Genomic DNA, 14,086 nt, shown 5'->3' with positions numbered 1-14,086 from the left:
ATGGATCAGTGAACAAGGTTTAGTTTTCGTGGTTAAGATTGTATCTTCGATACTGTAAGCAAAAGGTCTACTATATTTGGTGAATATGTCCATCTGGCATGTGTCATCTGACCTTGACCTCATTTTCATGGTTCAGTGGTTGAAGTTGAGGTTTTCTGTTTTGGTCTGTTTTTCTATTACTGTATGCAATAGGTCAACAATATTTGGTGTTTGAAAATATATATCAGTCTGGCATGTTTTATTTGACCTTGACCTCATTGTTGCGATTCACTGCTCACTGTTAGATATTTGTCTTTTTGTCTGTTTTTCTAAAATATATAGCAATAGGTCAACTATATTTGGTGTATGGAATGATTGTAAGGTGTATAAGTCTGTCCAACAATTATCGTCTCATCATAACCTCATTGTCATTGTTCATTGGTCAATCTAAAGTTTTCCTGGTTTGTTTCTTAGATACTATATACAAAAGGTCATCTATATTTAAAGTTTGTCATGAATTTAAGGTGTATATGTCTGTCTGGCAGGGTTCATCTGACATTTGGCCTCATTGTCATGGTTCTTTGATCAATGTTAAGTTTTCCTGGTTAGGTTTGTTTCTTAAATGTGAAATAGGTCAGCATTGAAGCATATTTGGTGTATGGAGTATATGTATTTTTCATTTGGTTTATGTTACCTTGACCTCATTTTCTTGTTAAATTGATGTGATAGTTTTTGTAAAGCTTTATATTTAGGACTATCAACATAATATCAATGGTTAGTAAAGAAGGAGAGATATTTCAGTGTGTGCAAAACAATGAAGAAAAAAATACTATATACAGCAACCAATGACATCCAGTGAATTACAGGCTTCTGATTAGGGACACACAGAATGTGGTGGTGTTAAACAATTTTGAGGGTGCTCAACCCTTGCCCTAACCAATGACAATGGTGTAACAGCACCACATAAAACAACTAAAAATCAGTTGAAAAAGGCTGGATTTATCAGATCCATAAAAAGCACAATAAAACAACCAACAACAAAACTAGTTAATAGCCAATACACTAATAAATAAATCATGTTTTACAGACTGAATGATTAGAATAACTGACTAAGGAGACAGATCTTTAAAAATGAATTCAGCAGTCTGAACTTATATATGGCAAACAACTACAAAATTTTAGTATAAATAAATAATTTATTTCATAAACATATATACACATGTCTTAAAAATGCATTTTCATAAACAGTTGTGTAAATACAGAGGAGTAAACATATAACTTTTTCATACAAGAAAATATATAGCACTTAACAAAATATCAAATCTATTGTCTCAATAAAATTATCAACCTTTGTAAACTTATAAAAGTAGCCCACATGATTTCAATTAATAAGCATTTGCTACGATTGTACATCTTGGTCATTTAAATTCACGCATAGCAATATTTGTGGTTTAACAAATTGTTGTCCTGTTTTCATATGGAACTTTTAAATGAAATGGAAAACTATATATTTCATTGAATACTACTGATAAAGTTGTTTATTTGTTGCTATCCATGAATAATTAGATATCCACAATATTTTAAAATTATAAAAATACCATGAAAATGAAGACATCTGGTTTAATTTTCCAGACTAAAATATTCCAGTCTCATTCTTAAAAAGTTATACACAAAAAACTTCTACATTCCCATAGAGCCCAAGCTATTAAAATGTTCAAGTTTTTTCATCCAGCAAAGCTACACAGCTATAGAAATGTCCCGGTTTTCAATACAGCAATGCTACACAGCTTTTCAAGATTTCAGTCCAGTAAGGCTAAAAATCTTTAAAATATCCTGGTTTATGATCCAACAATTCTACACAGCTGTGAGACTTTCCAGATTCAGTCCAATAGGCTACAAGCTTTAAAATGTTCAGGTTTTCAATCCAGCAAGGGTACAAAGCCATAAGTATTTCCAGGTTTTCAGTCCAGCAAGGCTACAGACTCCATTTTACAATTTTGTTGTACTTTCTGGCATTTTAAGTGTAAGATGTCCATTAGGTCCTGTCTTTACTTCTGCACTATTAATACTTACTGTTCGAAGTTCTATCATCTCTTTTTCTAAAAGAGACATTGTTTTAAAAATGACTTTTAGATTTAATACATTTTTTACATACAAGATATTTTCTCCATTAACATGTAAACGAAACTTAATTATTTGACCCTGTTATGAACTTTGCTATTAGGTTGCTTATCAGTCACAAAATTAAGCCATGTTGTGTAAAAATTTAATTCGAAGCAAGCAATCTTTTATATATGAGATTTCTCTCAATGTTTATTTATTCACACAGAAGCCCTAAGGAGGAGATCTGTCTACTCTACTGGCAAAGAAGGCAAGTCAAATTTTATTAAAATCTCTAGTAGACTATTTTTAGGAGTGATTGTCCCTAAATGACTCTTTTTTTAACCTTTCTTTAGTGTTTTGGGCAAAAACTAAAGAAGATAGAGAGAAACCTTCAACAGAAAAAATTACCAGCAATACAAAAGACTTTTGTCATAAACTATTTTCTACTCCACAATGTTGGAGATTGTCCATGGTTGAAGAAGCACTTAGACCTAGGTGAGCCTCTTGTTTATTTTGGTTGTTGGGTGGCTGTTTCATTGACATATACCCCTATATCTCCTTTTGTTCAAAGGAAAATGTCTACTTTTTGTCATATTAAAATAAACCTACTGTTTTTACTTGAACAGTAAATTGCTATATCAGATTGTAGTTGTCCTTCAAATGTTCAAGGGAAGTTAGGGACTAAATTAGACTAGAGCATGAATGACCATTTGTTGAAGGTCTTATCATATTTGTGGTGAGTTGCAGTCTCATAAAGAATTTTGAACAAATTTCCTTATTTTTATACCGGGCATACATTACTTTTTCTCTTGAATTTTAGAACTTTTTACAGTGCTAATTATCAATATGAAATAACTATATCAGAAAAAATACCTTTCCCTTTATTTTCTGAATCAAACTCTTCATCATATAAATCAGTCTGGATTTTGGCAAAATTTATAAAAACCTGAAAATACACAACAATATTATGTATTAAACCATAAAATCTTTTATTGTACATAGCTGCATTTTTTTGACAAGTCTATTTATTGTGCATTGTCTATATCCTTTGTATGTTTTGGAGCAAGTTTAAATTTTACCAAGCTATTCATACAGCAACCTAGATTGTTTAAGATATTTCTGTTCTATCAATTGTCAAATGAAAGAAGAATGTGTTCATGGAAAAGTGACATGCATGTATACTATGCGAAAAGCCTAAAATTTTGTAAAATCAACAGAAACAACTTAGGAATAGCAGGTGCATGAAATTACATGTTATTTCTCTGATGTATTTATCAGATCAAATACAAATGTAGATAGTTCAGAAAATTATTTACACATAGAGTTCTACTTGAATACCATCTGAGACATTATATTTTCATGTGGATGGATTATGAAAGTTGATGTAATAGTAGTGTTCTGGACCTCTTTACTTTTTAATTGTTGGGTTGCTGTATCATTGACATTTACCACCACATTTTAATTTATGTTCAAATATTGTTGCTATCAAAATAAATCTTATCTTCATATCAAAATGCTGTAATAAAACAAACTCTAAATGCTTTAGCAGACTGATGAGAAAGATGTGATATATTGGGTATCGGTATTCATTTATTTTCGTGGGTATCAATTTTCATGCAATGAGGAGATTGAGCATTTTTGTCGATATTTGATTTCATAATTTTGCCTAAGTCTGCATACAAACCGAAAAAAATACCCATGAAAACTGATATCCCACAAATAATAATGAGTTCACAATAAAACAAAATTAAATACCTGATCAAGTGTGGTCTGAGAAACAGAATAATCTTCTATATTTAGTAGTTGTCTAGCAGATTCTATCTGTCCAAACACATAGGACAATTTAATCTCTGATTTAAGTTGATATTGTAGCATATTATAATGAGATTCCTTCAGTATAGCACTAGAGAATGTTTTTGTTATGAAGTTTTCTACTGATGTTAGATCTGGTTCCTCTCCTGATATTCTTAATAATAAAGTATATCCATCACCAAACCTGTAAAATACAAATCAATATCTTAAAAGGAATCATTTTTATAGGGGTCTTTTATGTGGTATGGGCTATCTACATTGTTGAAGGCCATACAGTGAACTATAGTTGTTAATTTCTGTGTCATTTGGTCTCTTGTGGAGAGTTGTCTTGTTGGCAATCATACCACATCTTCTTTTTTATATATAAAATTTTGTATTGTTCGATAAAAACTTAACTTTGTTTTCCTTTATGTGATATATTCCTCTGTTACAACTGAAAATGTCAAATCTGACCACTCACTTTCAATAATGGAATTTAGATTCGAATTTAGATTCTAGAGTGTTTGTTCATTAGATAAATGACTTTGATTTTTCCTTATTTTATGCAATGATGTGGTTAAAAATTATATAAAAATTTGAAATATCCTTTCCATTTTAGCATATATTTCAACCTTACAGTAACTTAAATTCTTTCCTTGTATTTTGAGAGATTTTGGTCACATGTAAAGTCTTGTTATCTGCTCTTTGGTTGGATTGTTGTCTCTTTGACATATTCCCCATTTCCATTCTCAATTTTATTTGAGATTTTGGTTACATTTGGACCTATCTTAATAATCATACAGAAGAATATATATCTACTGACCTATTTTTGAGATGTTGTGTACTACCAAGACATCTAAATCTACCATTGACCATAATAGATAATCTATCACACAGAGCCTCACATTCCTCCATACTGTAATATAAACAATTCTATTCAATAAGTTAAAGTACAAGAAATTCTTATTTTATGAGTTTAAAATTAAGCATGTCAAAATATGGTTCAATAGAGAAAGTGAAGCTATTATGTATAATTATCTAATAATTGATTTTTATGTTGTACAAATTTGATATTTTTTAAGATAATTTTGAAAACCTACTGCTTGAATTATTCATGCTTTATTATGATTTTCATGAAACAGTAAAAGCACCATCGTTCAGATGGAATTTGTTCTTACATGTGTTATCTATCTTACATTCAAACAAGAATGTGTCCTCAGTACACGAATGCCCCACTCGCACTATCATTTTCTATGTTCAGTGGACCGTGAAATTCGGGTAAAATCTCTAATTTGGCATTAAAATTAGAAAGATCATATCATAGGAATCATGTGTACCAAGTTTGAAGTCAATTGGACTTCAACTTCATCAAAAACTACCTTGACCAAAAACTTTAACCTGAAGCGGGACAGACGGACGAACAGACGGACGGACGAACGGACGCACAGACCAGAAAACATAATGCCCCTCTACTATCGTAGGTGGGGCATAAAAAATATTCTTGACCCAAAATAATAGAGATACTTTATTTTACTTCTAAGTATGACACTGATGTCTTTTGTTCATCTTTCCCCTTAATATATCTATTTATGAATATTTCATTGTGAAACAAGGTACATGTATTACCTATGAGAAGTGAGAACTACAGATCTGCCTTCTTTGACAATGTTATTTATACAGGTCCATAAAAATCTTCTAGCTTTAGGGTCCATTCCTGTAGTGGGTTCATCCTGAAAAAGAATGAAATTTTAAAATGAATCATTCATTCTAAACTTAGTAACATTGTTTTTTGTGATAAAAATAATTGATTAATAATCATTTGTTGTATATCCTTATATTTAAATAAGTCAAACATGTACCTGTAGCAGTTAAACAAAATTTTAAAAATAAAATTCTATGCATAATTCTACTGCACATGTAATATACTGCACATTTGAAATCAAAACGTTAAAATGTACTTTATACCTGTCAGATATTTTTTTGTATTTGATAAATTCAATCTGTGGTCCAGTTTAACCCAAATTTCATTCATAATTTATGTACAAACATGCTATTTAAATAACAGCATGTTTTACTTTCTTTTGGCATTCTTTCAACTGACATCAGTGTGTACTACAGCACATAATCATAATTATTTAAGGAAAATATACTTCTTTTCTGACATCAACTACATGATCTATGCTGGAAAAATAATAATCCCAATCATATTCAGCTATTTCCCCAATTTTGAACAATTCAAAATTCAGCGAAAAAAGGTTCAGATGATTAAAACAATTGAATTTTGTTTCATGTGAAAAACTGTTTCGGTCAGGGGGACACTAATAGGTTGTTTCATAACTCACCAAAAATATCAGAGATGGGTTGGCTATAAGAGCCATAGCTGTTGATAACTTTCTTTTATTACCACCAGAATAACATCCACATAGTTTGTCTGCATATTGGACCAAGCCAAGCTTCTTTATACCCCAATCTGCAACCTAGAAACAAAGTAATTTTTATCTTAAAATGCCTTTACAAGTCAACAAGTAAACTGAAAAAAGACAAAAGTGATGTATATGTATGACAGAAAGTTTTAGTCCAAGATAATTGTCAATATTGAAATTACCAAACAAGTTCATTAACTTTCCTTCAGTGTTGCTTTTAAACATCTGAATTAAATTTTAAATAAAAACATTTAATTTTCATTCCGCTTCAAATTACCTCTTTGACATCTTTTTCTGGTATTCCTCTCAACCTAGCATAAAATTTGAGAACTTCTCTTCCTGTGAGTAAAGAATCAACAGCATCAAACTGTGGACAGTATCCAATATCTCTCTGTAACTTGTTAGATTTTATACTGTAAAGAAAGGGATAAATAACAGTAAGTTTGATGAAATGTTATAAACTCAACATATATATATACTTTTTATTCAGAAGAAAGCTACTGTAGTAACTTCATTTATAAAAAATCAAATATTTCTGCATATAACATAAACAAAATAATAAAATAAGCATGAGAGTTGCATCTTAACTAAAATCCTTTTTGCTTTATAATAGAATAACCTTTATCGTATAAGAATGCAAGTTTGCTTAAGTTTTTTTCTTTTAGATACAAATTTCAATCTGTATAGATGTGGTGTGATTGCCAATGGGACAAATCTCCACAAGAGACGAATGACATAGATACTGTGGTACTCCTAACCAAACTCTGCTGTATGTCCTTCCATTGGCTACTTCATACAAATTCCCTTACTATTCCACAGTAAAAATCCCCCTTACCTTTCTCCTTTGATGTAAGCATTTCCTTCTGTCATATTGAGGGCACCTGTCAGCATCTTAAACATAGTAGTCTTTCCAGCTCCATTTACACCTAACAAGCCAAAACACTGGCCCTCTGGTACTCCTAAGCAGACTCTGTCTACTGCTGTATGTTTGCCTTTACTGCCTGTTAATTTGTACACCTAAAAATATTTGGTAACTTAACATTACCTGACTATGGCAAAATATGTTTTTTTTTAGTTTAAACGTTTTTATATTTCTACTTTATATTGCTCTTTTCACCCAACTATGTAGTACAGTTATAGTCCTAAAATTGATAAGTTTTCTGATTGACTACACAGAAAACTTTGAACAAATTTACATTTGATAAAAAATACTTATACAATCAAACCAACCTTTGTTAGATTTTGTATAGTCAATATTTCATCACTGGCGCCACCTGCCAATACTCTGGTACGTTCCTTAGCAACATCCTCGTCTTCCTCATCAGTTTCCACATGTCGAGCTTTCACTTCTCTAAAGAAAATATATCAATCAGTCATTTTGTCATTTACATGTATCAACATTTTGAAGAAACTAATATTAAATCAAGACTACAGAAAGATATACTTTCATGTATTTTATGGTCAGTTGGTATTAATTCATTAACTATGTTCATTTAAGTAAAACTGACCATTCATTAATTTCACAAATGTGTAATTAAGGTTTTATTTACATTAATATCAACATTAGATACAACAATGATCCCTGTTACCATGGTTACTGTGGTTTCATTATTATTGGTTGGATACCAATTTTCATGGATTTCATAGGTTTGTATGGAAACTTCGGCAAAACCATGAAACTAAATATCCTCGAACCTGTCATTTTTTCTTAATCCACAAAAATTGGTACTCATAAAAAAAAGTTAATTTACATTACTTGTTTACCTACCTGGTCTTGTAAAATATTCTATACTCAATCAAGATGTTGATGATGAAGAAAGCTGTTCCAATGACAGCCATGGAAACCAAGTTCTTTCCTGACATATCCCATTCCAATGGATTCTTCATAGTAGCTCCTGCAGAATCTGTAATGTACAAATGATGCACAATATTAAACAATAAACTAATGAAAAGTTTTAAGAATATTCATCTAGACTATAAGTCATTTCAATTGAGAAATTTTTAATTTATATCTTCATTGGGTCCTGCCATGAAATGTTAATACTGGAAATACTGAATATCTGTGTTTGTTCATTTAAAAAAAAACTCTTTGATAATACATACAAATTTGGTCTATTTTGATGTTTAAAGAGTTTGTAAATTAAAATATTATTCAAGTATAAAACTTGTTGGTTTTGAGAATAAAATTATTGATAGAAGTTATTTATTCAAAATTATAGAAAGATCTTCGAATTGTGTCTTTTTCTGAAAAACATTGATTTTATTTTTGATAGTTTAAAAAATAAATAACTAAAAATGTATAATAATAACTTAAAGTCCTTGTTCCTGTAAATACTTTATATTTCAGCATTACACACAAGGTCATTCTTTTCTAAGTTTAAATAAAATGTCTTCACAGTAAATCCATTGGAGGTGTACTGCTTGATATCTTAAAATTTGAAAAAAATAGGTTTATTCATTAGTTGAAATTTGACCTAGCTAACTTTCAGTAACTGTAAGAAATCTTATATATCATTGGCCTTTTGGAAAGTTATTTTTATGCTTTAGGTCTTTGATGGATAGTTGTTCCATTGGCCATCATACTATGATTCCTTCATCTTTTATTTAACTTTATATAGGATTCATATAAGTTTAACTAAGGCTTGATTATAGAAATGAGTACCATTTTACTTTAAATTAATCTAAATTTGTGCTGAGTGGATTTTTTTTCTAATTTAATATAATGTGTTATATTTACTTACAAATTTTACAAAAAAATGTAATCATTTTGAGATTTAAGTTTTTCTGATCAATCAATGAGAAAATGCATAGATTCGAAAACCAAACTGGTATTGACTAATTTATTTTTAGTACCTCAGTAGTGCAATCTTTTTACTCTTATAAACCTCACAGTGTTATAATTCTCTAAATATAATTACCAAACTTCTTAAAAGCATCTTTGTACACCTGATTCCTGGATAGATCCAGAAGTCCTCTTCCCAGACAAAACTGTGGCAGGAATAATAAAGCTTCATGCAGCTTGTCATTGATATCCTTTAAAGTCTGAAATTAAACAATCACAAAAAAAGTCTCATATGATTTATCTTCCAAAGGCAATCTTTTACATAAGGTAATCTATTTTGCTGAAATATTTTATAGGATTAAACACATTTTTTCTAGAAGTTATTGATGTGTAAACTGGGTCGCTTACTCACAAAATGAACATAAAAGTCCTTGGGACATTATTTATTCATCTGAACATTATTTATCATTCCTTCTGATTCTAACTCTCTCTACATCCCCGAATGCCATTCATGTGTACTACTGAGCGCATGAATATACTTCAACGTTATGTTTCCATAGGCAACGTAAGTAGTTTCGGCAACATGGTTTATCGAAGTGTAAACTTAGGAAAAAAACTCTAACGGACCAATCACATTCATTTTTTGTTGATATGCAAATCATATTAGAATTATACAAGAATATTTTCATTAACAGTATCAGTCACAGTTATGGTAAATGAGCATAACACAGATCAAAAACAAAATGTGTTTAGATTAAACTAGAGACTCCAATTTGGGTTAAAATGTGAAACTCTGTGAATTCTCTATAACTTTCACTACTAGATGTAGTATAAAACTATTAATAAATTACCTGATCTTCTTCTGCCAGAAGTTCCAGAACAAATATGGCTAGAGTTGAAGTTGTTCCTAAGAAAATATTAACTGACTTGAGGATGACCATAGCTGTACTTGGGACACTAAAGTATCTGGAGAATGGATACATCACTGGTATCATGGCATAACTTAAATAAACAATATAACTGGCATTTAGTTTTTCACTGAAAAATATTTATAAGTATAAAAAAACCCACTAATTTGTTAATGAAATAAGGTGTTTTACAAGTACAAAAACTGTAAAATGTGGGTTTAATAATAATAAGACTAATGGTGTCACATATTGCTGATTTGAATTTTTAAACAGTTATAGCTGAAAGCATGCAGAGAAATAAGGAATACTCTACATCTTTTTAAAACAATTCTAAATTTTGTAACATGCAGTAAATAATATACATAGATTACAACGTACCCATACAACAAAAGCAGGGATACAAGACAAGGGAGATTATCCAATCCAATGTAGGCCTCTCTTTTGAAAGCCAAGAAAATCAACAAACACAAGCAAGTACAAATGGTGTAATTTATCTGCAAATAAAAAGATTAAACATGTAATGTGAATGCTTTTATTGATTATTTCAGTTTTTCCAAGAGTGTAGAAAAAGCTTTTGTTCTTGGGCATTCATAGTTGCTCTATATATGTCAATGTTATCAAGCAATAAATGACAAAAAAACTGTCCTTTTTCATTGAATTTGTGGGTTTTGTGAACAACTGAAGCCTAAAAAATTAGTACTCCATAAATGTAAATCATTTCATAAAGGTATGTAATCATAATACATACTTCTGAACTCAAATACACAAAAAATATGTAACATACCATAATCTGAATTTTGACAATCTCAAATGAACAAGTTATACCCTTTTACTTTGTAGATTAATAATGATTTTTTTGGTTTAAATTAATTACAAGCAATACTTTAAACAAAGAAAAATGAGGAGAGATGGATGGATGTACCATAAAAATGCAATGACTTAACCACAATGACAAGCTAATGATGGTACATAAATTACCATACTGAGTTTATCCAGTATTCCATGGAGCAACATATAAATAGATTAATATGGGATAACATGAAGGAAGAGCTAGTTAAATCACAATACATTCTTTACTGACCTCAAAAGCAAATCTGATCTGACCAAAATACATGCAAATTTTTATCTACTTTACAACTCTCATACCTTACTGATGATAATGTTATAACAAAAATTTACATTCACTTGTGATATACTCACCAAATCCCATACAAAGTTTGTTATCCAGTAAACAAATGGTGTAACTCCACTGATAAACTGTAGATGTTTGGAATATGACGCTCTCTCCTCTATCAAAGTCATCACAAAACTAGCAGGTATGAAGGACATGGCAAATATAATACAGATAGCAACAACTATATCAGCCTTGTTGTTAAATCTGAAAATAAAACATATTTCCTATTTGTGTATACAAAATAAGTAGGATACATTTATCAAACAACTTTTCCAAACATTCTAAAATACATTAAAATTGTCCACTACCCAGGGTTTTCATTAAGAGCCAGCACCCAGCGGAATGTTGTCATTTCAAAAGATGAAATTGCAGGTTTATAGTTATCTGATCTTAATATGCAATATCACAAGATTGACCTTACAAACTGAAAAAAAAGATAACATTCCTATGAAACCTAATTTTTTATGCCATGTAAATAGTCTGAAAATGCCTCAGAATGCACTATTTTCAATGTAGGGTCAAAACAAAATTTTGGAGGGGCAAGAAAAACAATAATTATAAGATAATTTCTTTTAAAATTGCTACACCTCTTCCTCAAGTAACTATTACCAGTACTGCAGATAGGTAAATTAAGGGGAGACAACTCTACTTACTGTGCTTGATGTTGTGACTGTTGTTTTGTTGGAGCCAGAGGATGTGTGAACGCTGTGATTCCATATTCTGAAGGATCTTCATTTGAAGGCAGATTACTCCTGAGTATAATGTTGTTCATCAGGTTCATGTAAGCAACCACTGATATCCAGCCTTTGTTGTTATACCAAACCTAAAATGTTTTAGTAAGAATTACAATTTTGTTTTATACTAACAGTTTGTATTTACATGTTATTAATCAGCATTAAACTCCTAAAACTACATTGTAGATTAGCAAATAAAGCTTACTTTGTTGATATTATCTGTATTAAAATGGCTCTTCAATTCCATGACTTTGGACCAAATCTGTGTATGTTGATACACCAGTTTATGATCAGTGAGATTCAGGTCTAGGAGGGATTGTAAAACAGATGAGACATGTTCACTATTTTTATGTATGTCTTGTATCTCTGAACCAAAGGATAGACCTCCATATCTGTAAATAAAATACAATTATTAAGTGGCAGTAACCTTGACTCTTATACACTGCATTAATCATATTTCATTAAAACAAAAACAACAAAAAAGTGTCCTTAGTACACAGATGCACCACTCAAACTATCATTTCTATGTTCAGTGGACTGTGAAATTTGGGTAAAAATTTAATTTTGATAATTGCTCCGCAATCCAAACTGATAGTTTAAATATGTCATAAACTATCCATATCATAAACCTTAAAATGTATAGTTTTTTTTCTAGAATTCTTGAAATTTATGCTAAATTATTGTATCAGGTGTCATACCTTCTAGACATGTATCTATGATTTGTTTTAACCAGCCAATCGCTAACATTTCTTCCCGTCATGTTGTATAGATAATCATTGGAATATAACATTTGTTTGGGAGGTTCAGGTAATTCTACAACAGAAATAGGAATACTCAGAAATAAAGTTCACCAACCAAGTAAAAAAATACTGTGGATACATTATTTTTCGTTGAATTCCAATTTTTGTGGATTTCGTTGGAATAGGTAAACCACGAAATTAAATGTTAAAAAAAAAACAAATTTTGTATTGGCATTGATACAGACTTTGGCAAAACCACGAAATCAAATATCCACGAAACTGCAATTTTCCCTCAATCCATGAAATTTGTATCCATGAAAATTAATGAATCTACAGTATATTACATATATACCGTTAAAAGGCATAGTCTGCAGTTTTATTCTCCAAAATTGGACCTTCCAGACGGGGTGCGGACTATAGTGTACAATAAACAAGAAATAAGAGAAGAAGTTCAATTTCGCGGGCGAGGTGGTTTGTTTACGTTCCGCCATCTTTGTTATTGATATTGTAGAGGGTGCTCTTATCATTTTTTAAACTAATAATTTTAACTCATCCATATTAATAAGTTATTTCTATTCAATATCAAATTAATACTGATAAATTTAAAAACTAAACCCTTCATTACAAATTTCTCGTTTCTTTTCAATACATTGGTTGAAATGAACTGGTATCTGCTTGATTGAAAAGATACAAACATAGTAAAAAAAGACAACCGTTAACCAGGTTACAATTTGTAAACTACAAAACGTAATCAGTTATTGTTCGTTCTGTTTTGGTGTTTCATACTGACTAATATGGTTTGCATTAGCTAAAGACCCTTCAAATATTAATGTGATAGATAAATTAAAGACTGTTTTACTTTCAAAGTGGTATTATAGTGATATCTATTATGTACGGATTTCGACTCTCACCATTTTTTTCTTCTTTTACACATGCTTTTCAAACTTCCTGTTTAAACATACACAAGTTTCTAAATTGTTTTTTAAGTGATTTTAAACTTATTTTAACAATCATGAAGCGTTCTAGAATCATTTACAAGCATTTTCAGCTTCTATTTTTTAAAATCTTTAATCTTTAAAGGTTTTTTGATGAGGGAGGAGGCTTTTTTGTTCTACATTTATCTCAACAAAAAAAAAGAAGTCATTGCAATATTAGTCCATTAGGAGATATCAGTTATCAAGGTATTTGTAGGTCAACATGATAAAACCTACATACCAGCTGGACATTCCTGCACTCCTGATGAACAAGAACATTCTACTGTATTTGTATTCATTGTCTGTCTTATAAAGTTTGTAACATTCATATTCTGGTCACATGGAAGGCTAGAAATAAATTATACACAAATTATAGAAATATTTGTAAATAAAATACTTCGATAGCATCAAGTCAAATTTATATATATCTAGAAAAAGACCGACTACCTCTTTGGATCTTTATCAAAATTCAATTTTT

The 14,086-nt window shown here is 30.3% G+C and overlaps 1 protein-coding gene across 1 annotated transcript in view; it reads right to left on the bottom strand.

Moving 5' to 3' along the window:
- Positions 1 to 1,155: 1,155 nt before the first annotated feature.
- LOC139516589 (phospholipid-transporting ATPase ABCA1-like) overlaps positions 1,156 to 14,086 on the bottom strand; it is a 43,896-nt gene continuing 30,965 nt past the window's right edge. The window contains exons 32-49 of the mRNA XM_071306784.1: positions 13,850 to 13,956; positions 12,593 to 12,707; positions 12,100 to 12,286; positions 11,814 to 11,983; positions 11,187 to 11,364; positions 10,365 to 10,480; positions 9,930 to 10,080; positions 9,215 to 9,338; positions 8,065 to 8,200; positions 7,527 to 7,647; positions 7,132 to 7,313; positions 6,574 to 6,709; positions 6,216 to 6,350; positions 5,500 to 5,603; positions 4,697 to 4,789; positions 3,838 to 4,078; positions 2,956 to 3,028; positions 1,156 to 2,078 (exon numbers count right to left, since the gene is read on the bottom strand). Of these exons, the coding sequence (XP_071162885.1) occupies positions 1,969 to 2,078; positions 2,956 to 3,028; positions 3,838 to 4,078; positions 4,697 to 4,789; positions 5,500 to 5,603; positions 6,216 to 6,350; positions 6,574 to 6,709; positions 7,132 to 7,313; positions 7,527 to 7,647; positions 8,065 to 8,200; positions 9,215 to 9,338; positions 9,930 to 10,080; positions 10,365 to 10,480; positions 11,187 to 11,364; positions 11,814 to 11,983; positions 12,100 to 12,286; positions 12,593 to 12,707; positions 13,850 to 13,956 (2,479 nt within the window). The 3' untranslated portion in view covers positions 1,156 to 1,968. The remainder of the gene's footprint in view (positions 2,079 to 2,955; positions 3,029 to 3,837; positions 4,079 to 4,696; positions 4,790 to 5,499; positions 5,604 to 6,215; positions 6,351 to 6,573; positions 6,710 to 7,131; positions 7,314 to 7,526; positions 7,648 to 8,064; positions 8,201 to 9,214; positions 9,339 to 9,929; positions 10,081 to 10,364; positions 10,481 to 11,186; positions 11,365 to 11,813; positions 11,984 to 12,099; positions 12,287 to 12,592; positions 12,708 to 13,849; positions 13,957 to 14,086) is intronic.

The sequence above is a fragment of the Mytilus edulis genome, chromosome 1, assembly GCF_963676685.1.
Source record: "Mytilus edulis chromosome 1, xbMytEdul2.2, whole genome shotgun sequence".
In the NCBI taxonomy this organism is placed as follows: domain Eukaryota; kingdom Metazoa; phylum Mollusca; class Bivalvia; order Mytilida; family Mytilidae; genus Mytilus; species Mytilus edulis.
This window is presented reverse-complemented; position numbering and strand designations above follow the sequence as displayed.